Source organism: Cuculus canorus, chromosome 2 (assembly GCF_017976375.1).
Source record: "Cuculus canorus isolate bCucCan1 chromosome 2, bCucCan1.pri, whole genome shotgun sequence".
Taxonomy (NCBI): Eukaryota; Metazoa; Chordata; class Aves; order Cuculiformes; family Cuculidae; genus Cuculus; species Cuculus canorus.
This window is the reverse complement of record NC_071402.1, coordinates 98,352,628-98,373,527: the sequence shown is the minus strand read 5'-3', so window position 1 is coordinate 98,373,527 and position 20,900 is coordinate 98,352,628. Positions and strand designations below refer to the sequence as shown.

The 20,900-nt window shown below is 39.1% G+C and overlaps 1 protein-coding gene across 8 annotated transcripts in view; it reads left to right on the top strand.

Moving 5' to 3' along the window:
• KIAA0319 (KIAA0319 ortholog) overlaps positions 1-20,717 on the top strand; it is a 60,608-nt gene extending 39,891 nt beyond the window's left edge. For 5 of the 8 annotated variants that reach the window (XM_054058500.1, XM_054058496.1, XM_054058502.1 and 2 more), the window contains 9 exons: positions 261-409; positions 2,676-2,827; positions 3,942-4,110; positions 5,339-5,498; positions 6,768-6,910; positions 7,714-7,836; positions 9,237-9,327; positions 11,213-11,304; positions 12,136-20,717. In XM_054058500.1, coding sequence (XP_053914475.1) covers positions 261-409; positions 2,676-2,827; positions 3,942-4,110; positions 5,339-5,498; positions 6,768-6,910; positions 7,714-7,836; positions 9,237-9,327; positions 11,213-11,304; positions 12,136-12,314 — 1,258 coding nt within the window. In that variant the 3' untranslated portion in view covers positions 12,315-20,717. The remainder of the gene's footprint in view (positions 1-260; positions 410-2,675; positions 2,828-3,941; positions 4,111-5,338; positions 5,499-6,767; positions 6,911-7,713; positions 7,837-9,236; positions 9,328-11,212; positions 11,305-12,135) is intronic. The other 3 variants (XM_054058499.1, XM_054058498.1, XM_054058497.1) reach the window with 3 other exon arrangements.
• The last annotated feature ends 183 nt before the right edge of the window (positions 20,718-20,900 follow it).

Here is a 20,900-nt window from a genome sequence, read left to right as displayed (position 1 = left end):
TGAGGAGGCTGAACTTGGGATGCATTTTCTACTCTTCTAATAACTGAGTATGTAATGATTGGGTGCTCTGTATGTCTTCAAAAAATGGATTTATGAATTCTCTGAACTAAACTGATGTCTCATGTAGTTCTTTAACCCTTAGTGCTTATTATTGGTGGAAGAACTGCAACATACATAAAAGCAAATGGCATGAGCGCTGCTGCTGAAAGAACAATTTGGCTATCTGTGCAGGATTATTTTTCTGAGATGTTTTATTTCAGTGGACCAAGCTCTGTACAGATGGAAAATGGTGACAAAGCAATAGCAACTGTGACTGGTCTTCAGGTTGGTACCTACCGCTTCAGACTGACCGTGAAAGACCAACAGGGCTTAAGCAGTGCATCCATGCTGTCTATTACTGTGAAGGAAGGTAAGCCTAGTTGCTGATTTTTAGGACATGGTAAGCAACTTGCCAGTTGATTCAGTCACTGACAGAATGTAAAGGAAGTCAGGACAGAAAGGGATAATGTATTTGTTGTCATATATGAAGGGTATTTAGGAACAGTTACTGCTATTTTGTAAAGTAGCGTTGTGAGTAACTGGTAGAATTAACTTTGATCATTGCAACCTTTTCTGAAGTTAAATATATACAGACCATGGTGTGTCTACTTCATTAAGAGGATATGTTTTTATTTTATTCTTAGAGTTAAGCTTTGAGCAGCAAAGCAGTTTTACTGTGGGTTTTAAGCAACAACTGAGAAGTGAGGTCTCAGAGTATACTGATTTCCACCTAAAAACATTAAAAGACCCATTAATATTTTGGGGTTTTTGATACAGAGGAACAGTTGCTGTGGTGGATTTTCTTTTTTTACCCAGCATGCTTGCTGTAGAAGAGGCTTTAGGATAGTAATAACTATTGTATAGGATCATAGAATCACAAAATCATTTAGGTTGGATCTAAGATCATTGAGTCTAACCCTTAACCTAGCACAACCACATTCACCAGTAAACTATGTCCCTCAGTGCCACATCTACACACCTTTTAAATACTTCCAGGAATGGTGACTCAACCACTTCCCTGCGCGGCCTCTTCCAGTGCTTGATAAGCCTTTCCATGAAGAAATATTTTCCTAATATCCTATCTAAACCTCCCCTGTTGCAACTTGAGACCTTTTCCTCTCGTCCTGTCCCTTGTTATTTGGGAAAAGAGAGTAACACCCATGTCACTACAACCTCCTTTCAGAACCTCTGGTTCTCTAGACCCTTCACCACCTTCACTGCTCTTTTTACAGAGCTAGTGTCAGGTACTCCTGACTGATTTCATAGCTTTAACTTCTGTTGCAACTTCAGATTTTCAGGTGGTTATAATCCAACCATCTTTTGGCCTCATGTTGTTTCTTAGGGGGTGATTTTAGAAATCTCTATGGGCGTATGTAAAGAAGGTAGATAATATATTTCAAATCCTGTTTAGTCCAGAGTTAAGCTTTCTGTTGCATACCTTGTGTTTTTGAGGGAAGCAATGCATTCTGGCTCTGCAAATATGGTACCTGTATCGTTTATGAAATGATAATAGAATTGCATTAGAATCTTAGCTGCTGATCTTCTTGAAAACAGTGCGGCCTTGTTTCATTTTCATTTGGTATCACTGCAGAACAAAGGGATTTTGGATAAGAAGCGGGACTTGGTTTTACCCACGTGCAACACTGGTTGAACTGTTTCAGAGTTTGTTATATGTTTAGACAGAAACACATAGCAGCAGCTCTGCCCAGATGCATCTCATTGTCTCATTCGTGCTGCCAAGTGTAGCCACAATATGTATGGGCTACAGTCAAAGGTTCAATATTAAAAATATTCAATGCCTCAATAGTCAAGTTTAATCAACTAGTTTATTTGGAAGAGACAAAAATGTCATTTGTATCACAGAGAACTTTGGGCTGTTCTAAAGAATAGAGTTACAGCCAGTGCCCTGGAGATCTACCCAAAATTGAATTACTTATGTCCAACATGATATTCAGACCAGTGAGGTATTTCACTCAGCCTCATAGCTTCCTGGATCTCTTTCTTATCAGTTGTGTTCTAAACAAAGTCATTGATATCTTGTTTCTGGGAAGAGAATGTGTTTGCGTTTCTTTGGTGTGTTTGGCTGTACTTCCCAATGCATGCCTTAATTTCACTGCTAGCAGTAGGCAGAAAGCATTCGGGAACTAGATTTACTCTAAGTTTCCTGATTGCATTTTGCCTAAATATAGGAATTTTGAAGATGTAAAACCTTACACATGCCTCTGTTGCGTACCAAGTGATTCTCAAGAGGAGAAGAGTCCAACATGGTGATCTCATGCTGGGCGATGTTTCTAAGTAGGCAGAAAATCTTTTTGCTTGACTGAGAATATCTGATGCTTAAGTTATTCTGAGATTGTAAATAGAGTCACAATGCTTTTTGAGAAAGACCTATTGGGATGGCACCTCTTCTTGATATTTCCCTCATCGTGCAGCTCTGCTTTTGTCAGGTTATAATAATCCTGGAGACTAGTTCTGCGTACCCACTCATCCTTTCCCTGTACCTTTGACATAAAATCCTGTTGTTACTGCCTGTAATCATCAGATAAATAATTGCAGTGTGGGTGTATTGGCAATGGCATGTCACATGTAGTACATTTTGAAAGTAAATTCTTCTCCTCCACTGTTTTTGTGACTAGAAAACAACAGTCCACCCCAGGCACATGCCGGTGGGAAGCATGTTCTAGTGCTTCCAAATAACTCTGTTACCTTGGATGGCTCAAGGTCTGCTGACGACCAGGGGATTGTGTCATATTTGTGGATTCGGGATGGTCAAAGCCCAGCAGCTGGGGTAAGCTTCTTGAAGTTTGTAACGAGTCACATTTGGCTCTTGTTGTGCATGTAGCATCACAGGAACAGGGCAAGCAGATACGACTTATACAATGCTGAGGCATGGTGTCTGGTTCTGGTTTGCCTCCTCTGCTCTTTCTAATGCTTTGGTTCAAGGGACTTGTGATGTTTTCGGTACAGCTATAGAGTATGGTAGCTATGTACAAGGACTGCAGCAGAGTGGGTTTAGCTGGCAATGACTCCAGGCAGAAGAATAAAGTTATGTGTCTTAAAGAGTAATTGGTGATAGTAACAAGCTAACTCTGTATATCCCAAATGAAGAATAGTCTGGGAGAGCAAGAAGTACCAATAAAGACTTAAGGAATCATGTCTGGTAGCAGATGAGGCAAAGCCTGCAGTTAAAGATAAAAATGATGTTTGGTGCTAGATGTAATGTTACCTTGCCTGGCAGACTGTGGTGAATAGCCTGAGTCATAGGGCAGTGGAATCTGCTCTCCACGTGGGGGCAGACAGCAGAAGTACCTCATCATAAAATGAAGTTTATATATCAGCTACTAAAATTCCAGTAACTTCTATTTGCCTATCTGCATAAAGTGTTGTGGACAGCACTTTGCATTCAGGAAGACAGCGGCAAATCAGCAAGAACTGGTAAAGGACAAATAGCAAAATGGTAATAAAGTTCTAGAAGCAATTCACATGACGGTATGAGAGAAATTGAAAAAGTTTAGCTTAAATATAGCTAGCAGAGATGATAGTTGGAAATATATGAACACCAAAGAAAGGAAATAATTTGGGTCATAAGAAAGCAGAACTAAGAATGCTGGGGTAAAATTGAGAAATAATAGCAGAACTGTCACATTTCCAAGCAAATGAGTACCTGAGAATGTTAGTTGCTCTGTCTGGGTTTTTTTTTAATGAAAATAACTATACTGTGCAGACATCCTCATTAACTGTCACTTCTGAATTTGCATTACTCTGCTGTAAACTGAGAGTAGGTCACATTTGTCCCAAAAGCCAAAGCAAGAACTCATAGTGTCATGCCAGATACTTGACTTGATAGTCACTCCTGCAACTCACTCTGAGGGTATAATCATCCTACTACCTTTGTTTTGCAGGATGTGATCCACGGCTCAGACCATGAGGCAGTGCTGCAGCTAACAAATCTGGTGGAAGGAACCTATACTTTTCACTTGAAAGTAACAGATGCTAAAGGAGACTCAGATATTGATTCAGCAACTGTTGAAGTGCAGCCTGGTATGACAATTACAAGCTCATCAATACATTGTGAATACCTCATTTTCTATCTTCTTTTCACTTATTTATTTCAATGCTGACAAGGTTTTCTTAAAGTCAAAACACAATGTGAACAAGTCTCTCTCTTCCTGCCTTCTTATTGCCTGAGAGGAGAAAACTTGTCAGGATTCCTAACTACCTGTTAACCCATTGCCTTACTGGAAGCATGAAGAAATAAAAATCATACTTCCTAGTTAATATTTTTATTAAGTTTTTTTTTCTTTTCATTCATTGTAGGTTTTTATTTCTTTTTTTCTGGTTGTTCATCAGTTTGGCCAAAGGGAAGAAATGGGAGCTGAGCATTAAGTTTAGGTATAAATGCTGCAATTGTGTGTTTGATGATTGAAAGTGTGTCTTCATGCTTGTTTCTTTCTTTCATTCTGAAGGACAAAAACAAGCCTCAAAGAATTTCAGAGGTTTTTAAATTGTCTTTTGATGGTTTGGTATTGCTTATATATAGAGTTGTTTTCAAATGCAGGATAAATGGCTATGTGATGAAAGCATGCTGAGGTTTCAGGAAATTAGTCTAAAATCTTGGGTCTGTCAGACATTTCTTGTTTGTCTGGTTTCTGGGCAATGTTTTTATTTCTGTTCCATGCTTTATTGTTGAATGTAGTCACAATAATTGGCTCAGGATTCTCATTGAGTATCTTTGAAGCCTGTTTTATTTGCAAGGCACTCCAGAAGTTGAAGTATTATTTTAAAAAACCCTCAGTTTATGAAGGTAAACATATTTGTTGTTTCTCAAATTGACCATCCTCATTTAGACTCCCTCACACAGTTTGGCATGCTACAATGAGAGTCCATCTTTGCCTCTGTTTTCCGGGGTGATTACCAGTGGTAGATAACTAGCGGGGAACTTAAGCACTAGGTGAGTCTAATTTTTACCTCTGACCTTAAGAAGGCAGTAGTTAGGGGGACACAGCTTGCTATTCTGCACCGAAATATGTTAACACCAAACTGAAGTACACACAAAAGTGCTTTCTTTCAACTGATAAGCTGGGTTGCTGTCTTTGGTCTCAGCAGGTTTGTTTCAGAGGGAATATGAAAATGTAGGCTAAGTACTTTTCTAAGAACACAAAAGAGTTGGGTTATAAAAGGTATGGGTTTTATGCAGGAGAAGGTATTATTAATAAATACTTCTGAGTACTGCATGTTGTCTTCAGTTGATACTGAAATACTTGCTGGACTCTAAAGGAGTATCGTGTTCTTCTGTCAGATCCCAGAAGGAGTGGTCTGGTGGAGCTGATTCTGCAAGTTGGGGTGGGACAGCTGAGTGAACAGCAGAAAGACACTCTGGTGAGACAGCTGGCTGTATTGCTGAATGTTTTGGATTCAGATATCAAAGTTCAGAAGATACAAGCCTACTCAGATATAAGGTACAAAGATATCCTGCCATGCCAGGAAGATTTGTGGTTTTCATTGGCTATTTCATGGCTTGTAATTAGTTGCACAATAATAATTTCTAAGATAACAAAAAAAAAATGCTATGGGTCTCAACAGTATGTACTTTAAAAGGTGAATTTCTTCTGCTCTGATAGAAAACTGATGAAGTGAGCTCTCTCGAGGCTCAGAACTGTTTTGTTTTGAAAAATAATTGAAAATTCCCAGCGTAGTGGGTTTTTTTGGTATTTTTTTGTTTATTGCTTTAAAGAAAGCACATGGGTCTATTTCAGTGTCTTTGTTCTACACAATGCTATTATTTTTCCCCAAGTGCTGGATGGAGTGACACAGACAGACTTTCTCACAATGAAGTAAGTATTGTATTTCAAATTAAGGCTCCAGCTGTATCTGATCAAACCTATTTTATTCCCCTTTTCTTCTGCTTCCTCTCTAAGGTTTTGCTATTCGAAGTATTTGATAAACATTTTCTCAGGTAACTGGTGACAGAAATCCAGTTTTTCAGGGAAAACTATGCAGTGGATAGTCTTGTATCTTACTCTGAATTGGAAATACCCCCTCTCCTTGGTATTAGAGGGCTAGAGATAGCTGTGCGTTCTGGTAGAAACTTCTTAGCATGACTGGTAGAACCAGCTGACATGAGTTATCTTTAAGTTACTTCTTGTTAACTACTTCATAATTTAAAACCCATTTAATGTCTACTTAGCTTTCAGGGAACCTCTTAAAATCTACAGACAGTTTGGAAAAATCTAACATTTATAGCTGTGATATTTTTAATCACAGCTTCAAATTACTGCGCTTTGGATAAAGATGTTCCCTAAGGTGGCTGAGACAAGATGAGATCAACAGCACCAAACTTAAAAAGGGAGGGGAGTGAGAGCTCCCACGTGAAGTTCTCTGACTCCCTTGCTTCTGAGCCTTTCTTTTATTCTCTTTTATTCAGTTTCCTAAAGCTACTCAAACTGCTTCAGAGCACTTTGTGACAGATTCTAGATGAGAATGAGAAGAACAAATGAGTATATATTTCTCTTAAAGCAAGAGTCAGGAAGACGAAGGAGGGAATTACATCTGTTTTTTTACCTCACCTTTCTTCTGTGAAACTGAGAAACCAGGGTGCTCCTGGCTCAGATATTTATCAGTGGTGACGTTTTCTTTCCAGAAACAAACAAAACTAAAGGCAGTAAACTGTATGCCTGACAAAAGTGATCTTTGACAACAGTCATGACCTTAGCTGTTCTTTTCTACAGCACCTCGGTTGTGTTCTATGTACAGAATGGGCATTCTTCCAAGGTGATAAAGGCGTCAGATGTCTCACGAACTCTGCACGTGCAGCTTTTGAAAGAGAAGGCTGACTTTCTGCTTTTTAAGGTCCTGCGGGTTGACACAGCTGGTATGTTTTGGGTTGTGTTTGCTTTTCTTAGAACTTTGCAGGTGTTTGGCTAACGTAACACCTGGAAACAGTGCATGAAAGCCTTCTGTCTGCCAGCTGGTGTCTTGGCTTAGATGTAGCTTTCCAAAAGATGATGTTGAAGACTTAAAATGCTTGCTCATTTGTGGTAGACTGGTTACTTGTGTTCTTCTTTTCAAAGACATCATTTGTAACAGCAGGCAAAAGCACTTCTTAGCCCGCTCTACATCAGGAAAGCTTAGGGAATGAGGATAAAGATACACCACTCGTTTACTCTTCCAGTTTTATGTTAGTCTGATATGCATTGATCAGCAATAGCTACTACTTTAAGCGTATGATATATATAAACATTCTGGGCTCAGATGCTGAATATAATTTTTGAAATACTGAAATAAATCCTAGTTTATTGATATGATGCTTGTCTTCTGGTACATGGTATTCCTTAGTTCCCAGGTTTAGAGTACTTACAAATACATCACAAAGAAAGGAACAGCTCTGAATTCCACACCTTTAACTCATCTTTATTTCTGCTTGGAATAAACTGTTCTTGACTTTGTATGCATACAATTTCAATATTGTATTTATAAAATACATTCTTATCTTTCTCTTTAAAACCAACACTGTTGAACTGTAAATCTATTTAACACATACAGCAAAAGAAAGGAAGATTTAAAAAATCTCAGAATATTATGAACTAAATGTTTCACCACCAATCTAATCTCGCAGTGAGAAGATGCATGACAAATTGTCCATTTATGCAACTGACCCTTTGATTTTGTTCTTAGCCTGTCTTCTAAAATGCTCTGGACACGGACACTGTGACCCCATAACAAAGCGCTGCATTTGCTACCAGCTATGGATGGAGAACTTGATTCATCGTTACCTAAATGATGGAGAGAGTAATTGTGGTGAGTTTGGTTTTTGTGAGATGTATTTCAAGAATAACTCATCATCTTGTGAGACTTGATTATTAACTGTCAGAATGGGGAGCACTTAGGAGGTAGATGCTGAGGGAAGACTAAAACAGTCTCTTTGTTTCCCAGTCCAGCAATATCTTTCTATAGAAAAAAAATTTTGAGTAACATCTTGAAATTATAATGTCTTGACAGTAGTAGCCCTTCTGTAAGATAGTTTTAAAATTTAAATTTAAAAAAGTAACACTATTGGAGGAAAAAAGAGATTTTGCAACAATTTGGGGCCTGTCGAAAGGCTTCTTGAATAATGTGGGCATTGTAAAGCTTTTGAGTAGTATTCAGCTGACTGTTCCAAAGCTGAAAAAGAGGCAACAGCCTAGATTCTCTGAGTGGGTAATTGATGCTTCTGTGTCAGAAGTATGATCTGACCTATGAAAGAAAATATCGATGTTCTAGACTAACCAATATCTTTACCTTTAAAACTTCAGGTTCTTAGCATGGTTAATTTCACTGATTCTCTCAATTTGGCTGTTGCACCTGGGAGGTGCAATTTAGTTCCAACAGCTGAATCATGTATATATTCTGTGGCACACCTCACATATTAGCTAAGCCTCTCTATTTCAAATATTTAATAGCTTTAATTAACTAAATTGGTCTTCTATTTAAGTTGGAATAAAACTCCGCTCTCAATACTGTGCAGCCTTTGAGACATTAGCTGAGCATTGCACTAGTCTTCAGGTAAATCTATAGAACTTTCTAAGGAGCTTGCGGCAAGCCAATAATTCACAGGCCATGAATCCATTGGTTAGTAGGTGAAGACTAATTGACCAAAATGGGGCGGTACCTTTTAAGCCTGAGGCTGGGACCTCCTGCAGCCCTGCCCTAATGCTGTGTTGTTCCATAGTGTAACAATAACACAGAAATAGTGAGTCTACAAATGTTGTAGTTCACATTATTGCACATCTTTATATATCCTTTTTATGTTTTCCTGGATACAAATGTAACTGAGTAGGTAGAAGTATCTTCCTCTAGTCAGCTGCTCTTTTAAAGCACTACTAAAATGCCAGACCCAGCGCACTCCTATGCTTATTTCAGTTATAGAATGACAACTGACGTGGAAACCATGGCCTTTTGACTTTCAGTTCCTGCATAGACTTCAGGTATCTTGGTATGGTGAAAGGCATAGGAATACAAGAAGACTTTTAAACATGGACTTTCAGTCTAGAAGCTTAAGAATTTTTAGAGATTCTTCTGAGAATTTGAAGATGCTAAGTTTTCCTTAGTTCCTGTTGCCACTCCCCATTCCACAGGATTGGTTATTTTAATAGAGTTATATTAGAAATTATCTTGTTCATATTACTTTACAAAGTACTGTTTTATTTCTTTTTTTTCAGAGTGGAGTATACTCTATGTGACTGTATCTGGTTTTATTTTGATTGTGATCATGGTAGGGCTTGCCTGGTTCTGCGTCTGCTGCTGCAAAAGGTACGCGATTTGTGTTTCTTTTTGATATGGGGTATATTGAAAAACTGCACACAGTGCTATGTTTTAGTCCAGTCCTTAGTGCTAAACCACTGAACTCTTTTCAGACACTTGAGGAGCTTCCTGTAGCTATTTCTATATAGACAGACTTTCATTGAAAAAAATGAGTATCCATTTGTGGCTCTGTGTTCTTCTGCATTTTGAAAAACAGAAAGCCAATGCTGCTGTCCTCATATTAAGAGATAATTTATGTTAAAATGCTGAGAGTATACTGCAGATCTTCTTGGGCTCCCACTGAATCCTCCAGCTACTCCATGCTAAGTAAAAAGAGGCATGCACTGCAGGTCACTGGCAGAGGAGCCTTCTAGGCTTTGGGAAGAGAGCTGCTCCCAACCTGATGTCTCCCTTCGAATGGAACGGTGGACACATGGGCTGCATCTAGCTGACAGGCAAGAAGTACTGTAGTGATCTCAGTCACGCAATCTTCTCACTTCTTTTTTTGTTAAACAATTTTGCCTACTACCATACATCATTTCCCTCTCAGCCCCCCTTCTAGTCTTTTCTAGTGAACCTTTAAGAAATTCTCTTTCAAGTGACAAGCTCCTGCAAGTTCTGTCACTGCAGCAAGTGCTTTTGCTGCTGCTCAAAAAGCCCAGCAAATAGATAGCTTGTTCAGGTGTTAGCAAAAATAGAAACACTGTTGAAATCTTTCTGGATTTTTAACTTTTTTCTCCAGTGTCTTTGCAGTTTATGAAGGGTGCTGTTTGAAGTGCACAGGTGTTGATACTGTTTTCATTTCTATGGTTGAAGGACCAGTATTGTTAGTAGAAAGGTTTAAATAGATGCGTGTCCCACTCCATCCCTACAGTGTGTGGTGGAGCCTCACAGGCTTCTGTGGATTTGATGAGAAGGGGATTGTTTATGAAGTGTTTATGGAGCTGCTTCTGTGCTTTCTCCTCGTGTGGCTTGTGGTAGAGCGTGAGGGCTAGTTGATACAGATGCATGTGAAAAAAGGGGAGGGAAATACTCCACAGGGCAGAATATCAAGAGATGCCCTTTGCCTTGTGAAAACTGCAGGAAAAAATACACTGTAGTCCAAGATTTGGCTGGAGTCTGGAGGTTTTAAAGGCTTTGTTAAGTTGCCACATGAACTCCATTTTTTACAAGACTGTAGAGGGGAGGACAAATGGCTGGCTATTGCTATAATGTCAGCTGAGCAGTAAGTGGCTTCTCCACTGTGAACTGTGCAGTTCTCTAGCTCTGAGACTTCTCCTTCTGTATTAATAAGCAGATGTATAACACCTGCAAATAACTGAAGCTTAACATACAGATGATGATGTTTGCAGCACTGAGAAAGTACGTGCTGGTGAAGGATTTAAATTAAGAAAGAACAGGTTGAGATTTGCCTACAGACCCTTTATCCCTGCACATATATAAGGGAGCAAGTCTTCATTTTTGTGTGGTCTTCTCTGTAAGCATAATCAGCCAAGCATCACTTAAATTCTCTTAGTTAAAAATAAACAAACAAATAAATTTGGGGACTAACCAATTCTTACAGAATTTTTATTTGGAAATATGAATGCGTCTACCTTGTCTCTAGTTACTATGTTGAAATTGTACAAACTGAACCCCTGTGGCGTAGAAAAGCAAGTCAATCTTCCTTGCTTTCTTCATCTTTGTATGTCAGAGAGAAAATAAAGTATACCCTCTGGTCCAGATTGTACAGCTTTATACCAGTATAAATTGGAACAACTCTTTTTAAGTGGAAGAGAGAAAGTACAATGAGGTTCTGTGTATTGGGGTATGCAGTTAAGTATACGAAAAGTAAGAGGGAGTGGATTTGTGTGTATGTGAGAATTGAATGTCTTTGTGATAACTTACTTTTTAGTAGAAAGAGGACGAAGATAAGAAAGAAAACAAAATATACCATCCTAGATAACATCGATGAGCAGGAGAGAATGGAGCTACAACCCAAATATGGTAAGTGCAGTCTGTTTAAGCTGGGAACATCCACCAAGCTTCCAGTCAATGTATTTGAATTGACACTTGCAGTACAGAGGAGCTCAGAAGCTGGCCTACAAGTCTGTGAATGGCAGAGACAAGCATAGACAATGGGATAGTTGGGGGACAATCGCTTCATTTTTTTCTTGAGACCTTGGGCTCAGCCACTGCTCTGAGCTTCTTGGTTAATCTTAATTTGGAACAGTTGTCCAACAGAATTTTTCCATGTAACCCCTCCTTCCCTGAACATTCTTTAATTTGGCGCTGGTTTTTTTGCTCTGCAGCAGTTGTCTCCTGGCCCCTAAGTGCCCTGTTAAATATTAGTAGACTTCAGCTGATATGCTGTTTTCACATTTATTTTGACTTACCCTGACTTTCAGTGTTTAACAGGGGAAATACTGGAATTCAGGGAAATAAAATCATCCCAAGAAACTGCTGTCCTAGCAAGGCAGACATAACATTTCTGTAGAAACAATAACTTTCCATTGCTGCTCTTGTTATTCAGATATTTGAGTAGACAGAGTAGTTTCCATATACAAGCTATTAAAAGTAACTTAGCTATGCATATATTCACATTTCAGAGCCATAAACTTGATGGGCTTGTAGTGAACTCAGAAGTCTATCTTCCAACCGTGTATAATACCTCCAAGGCCAGTTTTTATATCAGTGGTGGCAGTGGTGGGTGCTGTTACGCTGGATTGCAGAAAATGTTTTCACTTGTCTTTCATATTACAGCAGAAGAGAGGATGATTGGTTGTTCCTAAAAAGTGAAACCTTTCCTAATGAGCTTCTTTTGCCTTTTATTGTCAGGTATAAAACACAGAAGTACAGAACACAACTCCAGTCTGATGGTCTCAGAGTCAGAATTTGACAGTGATCAGGACACTATCTTCAGCAGAGAAAAGATTGAAAGGGAGAATCCCAAAACCCTTACCAATGGATCCATCAGAAATGGTGTCTCCTTCAACTACAGCTCCAAAGACAGATAACTGGATGACAGTAAAAGCACAGAAGACGCTGGTCCAACACATGTGAAACATGTTGGCCCACTTCTGTTTTTCCAGAACTGAAAGCTTCCTAAAATATCAACTAATTGCAAATGAAAGGATGAATTTCTAGTACAGTCAGGGGAAAGAAGGAGGGAGGATTAGATGGTCAGCTAACTCCTCTTGTCACCGTTAGAGGAACAAAGAAGACCACATCTTAAGTCTTGCATGTTCCATGCTGAATGTTTGTTTGAAGTTCAGAAGGTTTTTTTCCTATATCACTGGTGTGAAACTAGGCAGGGCTGTTAAGCTGCAAACAACAGTAACTGAGATGCATACAGATTTGTGTCCTGCACACCTCTCTGTCTCTTGGAGAAGCATTGTCATCATGATGCTGACTTAAAACAGTGAAAGATAGCATAGATAAATTCCCTTACAACTTATAGGTAGCTCTATGTGACCACAAAGTCCATCTTTATTTTCAGTTTAGGTTGGGAACACAAAGACAGAGCATTTTTAGTGCATTGTATTTATCTCTGGTTCTGCTTTGTGACTTGCTTTGCTATAGGGGTAGTGCTCATCAGATGGAAATGTTGTTTTCAAAGGAAGTTTTCAATTAGCAGTTGGACTTCATTATCTGTAAAGTAATGTGATACATCTGTGTCCGGTAGGATGCAATGTTCCTTGTATTTACGTAGAAAGTATGGTGCCTGCACAGAAATCCAGCCTTAGGTTTCTTCTGTAATTATGAAGAGGCTTTGGCTTTCTGGAGCCTGCCACATTCAGCCAGAAAACAGTAGCAGAAAGGTGAGAAGGACTCCATGCGATGCACCTTCAGGAGCATTTTTTAGCATCCCAAAGAGCATTTTGCTTAGAGAGCACTTTTAAGGAGCTCTGGACCTTTTAAGGCTGAACCCTCAGGTGAGGTGAGTTTTCATCTGAGTCTGCCTCAATGCTCAATTAAAGAATGTGCCAGGCATTTGTGTAGTGAAATGCTTGTGGTGAAATATGTGAAGCAGGAGGTTCAACACCTACCTCCATTGTCACGGGAGCTGGTACTGAGGAAGGTTTTAGCTTGAACATGAGATTGTTTGACTTTTTCCTTTGTGGCTGTTCAGTGGCTAGATGTGTTGGCTTGAAGAGATCCCTTTAGATGATTGTGAAGGATTGCTATGTTGGAGTTCTGATGTTTCTGTTTATAATCTGGATAATTTTTTTTCCAGAGTGCTTGTTAGCTTTTAAAGCTATGCACCCAGTACTGCTCTTGAAATCCCAAACTTTTACACCTAAGCCTTGTTTGGGAGGGCATCTGTGTCAGCAACACTGTCTGGCCACACTGGGCTTTCCTGGAGGCTCTTTACTGACATGCTTGGGCTGAGCTGGAGGAGCATTGTGTTCTGATGGAGAAAACATTCCTCTGGGAGCATTTTGGATGGGTTTTTTTTAAAAAGAAAAGTTTTTTAAATTTTTTTTTAAATCTGATAGTGGAGAATCTATTAATACAGAAAGGTGGAGCAGTAGAAAGAGATCAGGGGGAGCAGATGAGAAAAGTCAACGAGTGGCCATCGCCTGCCTCCATGATGAGGAATAATTTGATGGTGAATTTTGGGCTTTCCTCCATCAACAGAGTAGTTGGGTTGAACACTGTGGTTCCTGTGCTTCTCTTGTTAATGGATCTGGGCAAAAGTCAGAAGAACTGTCTGGAGTGGAAGGAATCGATAGTCAAAAGTTGCAGAAACTTAGGGTGCTCGTAACTGGTTTCATGCTTTTGATTCTCAAATGCAGCCAGCAACAGTCCCTAAGGCTGCTAATTCTGCACTGAGGAGCATTTATCCTGTGCCCAGTTCTGCATTTCTCTGGAGAGCCGAGTGTGGCTGCAGGAGTTGTAGTGCTGAGAGGGGCTATGAAGAGCTACAAAGGGCTAATGCAAGTGTTTTCCATGTTTACCCATACCCACCAGCAAGACGCAGTATAAATGGTATGATTTGCTTTCTTCAGAAGCCAAGGTTTAACTCTATGTGTATGGGAGTTCTAGGCTATTTATTGAAACAAATCTACTTTATCTCACCCTTGCCCTTCTTGAGAGAGAGTGTGTGTGTGTGTGTGTATTTTTAAATAACTGGGTCAATGAAAGCAAAATCAGCTTTTGATGTCTTTCAATTTCTGCTCCAGGTGTGTTAATATAATAAATGCCAAGTTCATTTTAGAGCATTCCTGAAGAAAGTTAATGCCCACTTAAAATACTAATTTTTCTTTTTAAATCAAAATGTTGGGCTTAATTCATTCTGCACAAATTCCAAAATGTTCTAGCAGGAATTATGCTCTTGAAAACATACATTATAATTGTATAAGCAATTACAACTTCATATTTGCCACGCTGCCATTCATGCTTCTGCTAAATACTGTATCCACTGTGCCTTTATCTATAAAGCTGTCTTTTAGAACACATCAGTGCAGTCAGCAGCATCCTCCAGTTTTGTAGTGAGTCACTTGTGTGGTTTAGGTTTATTTTACATTTTTAAAGCTGATGCTGAAGGCCAGGAAGTTTTTTTTCTTCAAGGAATTAAAATTCAGGTATCTTTTTTTAAAAAAAACTGAAGACTGATTCTCTAGTGAAACAACTGCAGAAATCACAAATCTGCTTTCCTCAATGCTGCAGAATTCCCATGGCTATTCCTCCTGCCCCGCACATGTTGTGGACTCAGATCTTTGGATTGGTGCTAAGTTTCTGTGCCATGAGAACGTATGCATAATTTGACTAAGTATTTCTCACTCTAACAAATAAGAAACATAAGACCATTTTCTTATTGCATGAGGCTCTAGCAAGTGGGAGTTTGCCAAATTCTGTACTCAAGATGATCATTTGACATCTTCATTGGTAACAGTATGTTAAGTTTTGAAAGCGGAATATAATTTAAATTTTTGAGCTTTTTAATTCTACTGATTTGATTGTCCCATCTCCTTGGAAGGAGAAGTCATTCCTCTTACATAAGATCAGGCTTGCTTTTAGTACAAAACTTGCACAGAAGTTGAAAGTAATAGTTTCTGGCTCTGTGATGTTGTGCTGTTATGTTTGTGTCGCTTGGCTAAGCATCGTTTTGTCAGGAATTTAGGAGAGACCATAGCAAGCCTTAGGTCTTGATTCAGTATAAATTTTATTTCTATAACTTTTGCTTTTTTGCAGAATGTCAGGTCATACCTGGAATGAAAGGGCTGGAAAACTAGCTGTTAAGGTGCAAACTCAGTGGTAGAATTCTGATGCTAGCTTTCTGATTTGGGTTATGGTTTTGAAGCAGGTTCTCAGCCCTCATATTTACTTCCACACACCATTTTCCTTCATATACAGAAAGAGCACTGGCAGCTTCTTTGTGAAATAGGGATGGGGATATTCCCAAGAGTTTCATCTGCACAGAAAAGCAAGAGACCAAATACTGCTCAGAGTCCACTGAAAATACAGAATAAATTCAGTCTGTCACTGATAAGATAATGCCTCTCTGAGGGCAGACAGTGTGCTGATAGTTTCAGTGCTTCATAGCCTTGATGTAATCAGCAGTTTTTCCTTTTCATCTTGGTTTTACATTTGTACATGCTGATTCACGCACAAGCAGAGATTGTCCAGCTAAGAACCATCTTTGTTTGCATTTTAAGTAAGAAGTCTACTTTGGAAAAAAAAAAAAAAACTTCCTTACTATTACTGCCCGAGGCGTGAAACAGGTCCACTACTCAAGTTCAGTACTCAACGCAGTGTATATGCAACACAAAACTGCCATGCTGGGGACAGGTCATCAGAGTGTGTTTCACTTTCTTAACCAAAATGCCACTGCAGTATGAAACTAAATTTACTGTGGGAAATCTGCTGAGATGCACATCCAAATTCTCTGTCCTATAGTTCAACCTTTAATATTAACTGGTAGACTGCTGAGAAATCAAAGCAAAATGTGAATGGTCTAATTGCAGAGGAATGTTTGTTTAGAGAGGGGAGAAAAGGCTATACCTGTTTCATGTGCAAGAATACAATTCAGCTGTGTCCTTTTAGGTAAACAGTCTTGCCAGTCTCCTTCTGTCAGGTGCATCAGATAGAGGTACTGTTCAAGCATCTCTTTTGTGCTGCCAGCTGTGTTTGCTTACATGATGCTAATTTTCCTTTTCTTTCTTGGTGGCCAAACAGAAGAGCACACATGTGAGAAAGAAAAGTCTGTGAACTGAACAGAGTGAGTGCATGCGTGTGTTCTCTATGCTGAATTTAAACCTTCCGGAGGTAGTTCCGATGTTCTTGACTACTAAGTGAGTTTTCAGGCAAATTTATTTTCTGTTTTAAGCCTCACATGAAACTAGTTTTGCCCCTCAGTGCACTGATAATGGGCTGTACTCACCTGGAGTTTTGGGATGCTGGCAATAAAAAGAGAGCTGCTTTAGTCTTATGAGCCATTTTTGTGAGGTTTGAGAGGTAAACATTCCTCTAGGAAAAGGGAAATAGGATAGAAGTGAATTGCAGTTTCTTAACATCAGCTATTGCTTCTCATTGATCCTCACTAGAATATTAATCCCATACTTCTGCAGCAAAGGAGCAACCACTCCACAGACCTTTTAGGTACTGAACTCCCCAAGGTAAGGGAGGGAACCTTAAATCTTAAGAAGTGAATTTTAAAAAGGAGGGAGAAAAGACAAATCATTTTTTTCTTTTGCACAGGCTACAAGTGAAGATGAGCTGCACATCAGCAGTTGTCTCTGTATGGAAGTACTTCTCCCTGTGGGTGGATGAGTGAGCTATTACAGAATTTATATTAGAAATCTGTTTCTAGAAAATGTTATTTATTGTAAAGGTCAATGTATTGTAACTGGAACCATTTCTGAGCTAAAATTACATTTATGTAACCGCAAATAAAGTTTTGTCTTTCCTTCTAGTCACTCGTCAGGTACTCCTTTAGACTTGGTCCTCTGTATAGGACTCAACACTCAGGTCAGGCTAATAGAGATCTGTTGTTTCTTATAGCTTATTTCTGCACTCAAGCATAAAAGCAATTCAGTATCTGATCCATTCCTACTGACAAAAGCAAAACTATCTTTTTTTCAGAGAGGGAACATAATTCAGTACATCAGATAGAGAAAAAAAAATCACAGCAGTTCATAGTAAGAGATTTCATGTACTGCAGGTCCTTAAATGATTTAACTGGCTGTGTGTAAATATTTTCCAGCTGTCATGCCATGTGTGATGATTTCACAAGTTTTGTGGCTTATTCTATAGCAAATCCAATACTTCAGTGTTTGTAAGTACAATGCTGCTTTGCAGGAATAAGAGATACCTGCATGCAACAGAACACCCCTATCAGCCAAGGGTGGACTACGCTGTCTGTTTCTGAACTGGAAAAGAAAAATCAATGCATCAGTGTGTGTGAAGTTTGTGCTAAATCACAGTAATAAAAGATACTATGAGATACAAGTGTCTTTCTGTAAGAAAAAACATACACCATAAAAGCAACTTGAAATCTATGTGGATATGTGGCACCTCACACAATTCACAGTTGAGTCCTACAAGGGAATACTGGCTGCTAAATGAACTGATGAGTTAGAGTGTCTGTCCTTTATCGATGAACAGAATCTGCCCCTTGGTGGACTGTACATTTTGGTAACAGTGGTAGCCCCCTCTCTCCCTTTTGACTAGGCTGATGCAAGTCTTGTGCGACAGAAGATAATCAGCAGTGATTCCCAAACACCTTAAGCCAGTTGTGCCAAGTAGCTTCAGCATTCACTGACAGAGCCAATAAACTGCCAACCTCTCATTTCTTGGAAGGGTCTAGGCAGAGTTTTGACATTGGAAACATTTTAAACAAGGGTTAAAATGTAACTCAGATCTTCTGAACACCATACTTAAATCTTCTCTTTTAAGATAGCTCAAACATAAGCAGTAGGGATATGACGAAGGGCATGACCAGTTACACTTATGACTCTGCCAGTCACAGTAAAACAGTTAATTGGTGCCAAGGCACAGCACAGACCATCTTTTACTTCCAGGATTGCCCAACCCACAGCATGTGCCTGACTGATTTAGAACAGTAAAAACTGTTTTACTCTGTGCAAACCATTTAAACTGCTGTTTAGGTTCTGTGACTTAATCATGAAAGCACAACTAATCATCAAAACAGAACTGATCGGCTGCAGAGAACTAGCCTGCTTAAACATTGCCTCAATCTTGGTGACAAGAGACAACGACTGCAATCTGCCAGCTACTGTAAACAAAATTAAGTACTAGATATTGGTCAGGCTTGACATACTTCTCAGGATGACTAATTGTATATCTTATAGAATCACAGCACCATTAAGGTTGGAAAAGACCTCTAAGATCATCAAGTCCAACTGTCAGCCCAACATCACCATGCCTACTAAACCATGTCCTGAAGTGCCATGTCTGCATGTTTTTTTAACACCTCTAGGAATGGTGATTCCACCATTTCTCAGGGCAGCCTGTTCCAATGCTTGACCAATCTTTCAGCGAAAACATTTTTCCTAATATCAAATCTAAACCTCCCCTGGTGCAACTTGTAGCCATTCTCTCTCATCCTATCACTTGTAACTTGGAAGAAGAGACCAACATGTAGCTCTCTACAACCTCGTTTCAGGTAGTTGTTCAGAGCAATAAGGTCTCCCCTCAGCCTCCTCTTCTCCAGACTAAACAACCCCAGTTCTGTCAGCTGCTCCTTGTAAGACCTGTTCTCCAGATCTTCACTGGTATTGGATCATTGTTAGCAGCATAAAGAGCCTCATTCATTTATTCTGAGCACCCAAGACAACTTTGCCAGGTTCACGCACCAATGGACAAGCATTACCTAGAGCAACTTGCCAAAAAAAACCCAATGTACACTGTGGTTGGAGACGATTTCTGCTTATTTAAGCTAAAAATTCTAATATCTAGGAGAACAGGTAAACAGTTTCTTAGGAGTTTAATGCACAGAGGGCAGGCAGTGGGGGTCAAACAACATCTGTTTAAAAGGGTAACATAAGAAATTAAAATGGAAATTGCCCATGACTGACTTGGGTTGGAAATTAGAAGACAGTTTCTGAGGCTTCAAAACTGTATTAACTGAAGGGAAATAGAAAAAGCTTCCAAAAGATCTATTTAAAACTTAATAAATGAAGTAAAGAATTATAGAAGCAATCATATTCTGGAAGCAGGGAAAAGCACACTGATCCACAAAGCCTATGTATTGTAGGAAAATGTTTGCTTCAGCATAAAAGAGATGCATACAAAATGACTGATGGCATATTAGTACATCAAAGAAGCCTCATCTATTTGATTTAGACTCAAGGGGCTGTAATTGGAGTAACCAAAATCAAAGCCAAACATCATAAACATGTAGATGCAAAGAAGTTTCTTTTTTTCCAGTGCTAAAGCTGGCAAAACAAAACATTCTCTGCAAATGTGAGATCAAATTTAACGGGGTTGCTGTCTGTCAGTTCAATGACTAAGGTAATATACCACAAAATCCTGTGCTTTCACAGAAGTTATTTATTAATTGAAAACACTTTTCCATCACAGTTTTAATATCCAGAAATCACTCAACTATCACAAGCGTAATCAACACAACTGAGGTGTGAGAATTCAAGTATATCTTTTGTTGAAGAATCACAGTTTTTGCTATAAAGACAACTTTAAGATTATTCTGTGCTTAACTGACATAGACCTTACCGACACAAGGATACTATGCTCGAATCCAACCACAATCCAATCTAGACAAAGGTATTTTTAAAGTTTATTACATACCTTATCTTTAATTATGGTTTGTGCTTGTTATCAGGCATAATAAATTGTATTATTTGCTAGGAAAAAAGTAAACATTTACTCATTAATTTTAACAGTGCCATCTCAGAAAAGACATCAAGATTTTCAATGCACCGATAGATCAGTAATTTTGCAATGAACAGAGCAGTGGGTTGAAGAATTTATCTTCCAACTGCACGGTCCCCAAAAGTACCCCCCTATCCCAAGACTGCACTGTCAGACAGCAATAAGCGAGATTACTTTAATTTCAACCTTACACTGCAATTCACAGACGGCCATATTTTAAGCCTGGGCAATTTCAGTGGCAGATACTCTGCCTGTGTACAATGCCTGTAGGTGTGCCTGCATCACTATTGCGGTACCAAGGCACCCAGGTATGACCTCCTTCTACCTAGTTACTCTTTCCAAGAGACATGTATTGGCAGCCAAGGCTGGCAAACAGCTTCCTCTTCCACAAAAGCATATTGCCCAAATTCACGCAGTCAGTGCATTCAAGTTTAAGCTTGGAAGCTTAAGTTAAGAAAGTTTCTTGCAACTAGTGTAAAAGTAGGCCATCCTTTTTTTGTTCTTGAGAACAACCACATATGCTGCAACTGATAACAATATTAAATCCTCATGACCCTCATGACTGGAAATTACTGCAAGGGCAGTTAAGTGTTAATGGTCCTTCAGTTGGCACGATGCAAACATATTCTACTGACAGATAATGTGCTACAGACCCATCTGGTCTTAGGTGTTACATGATAAAAATATTTACAAATAGTAAGTAGCAGTCAATGCTACTTTGTGTGCGCTTTAAAAAATTCCATGAA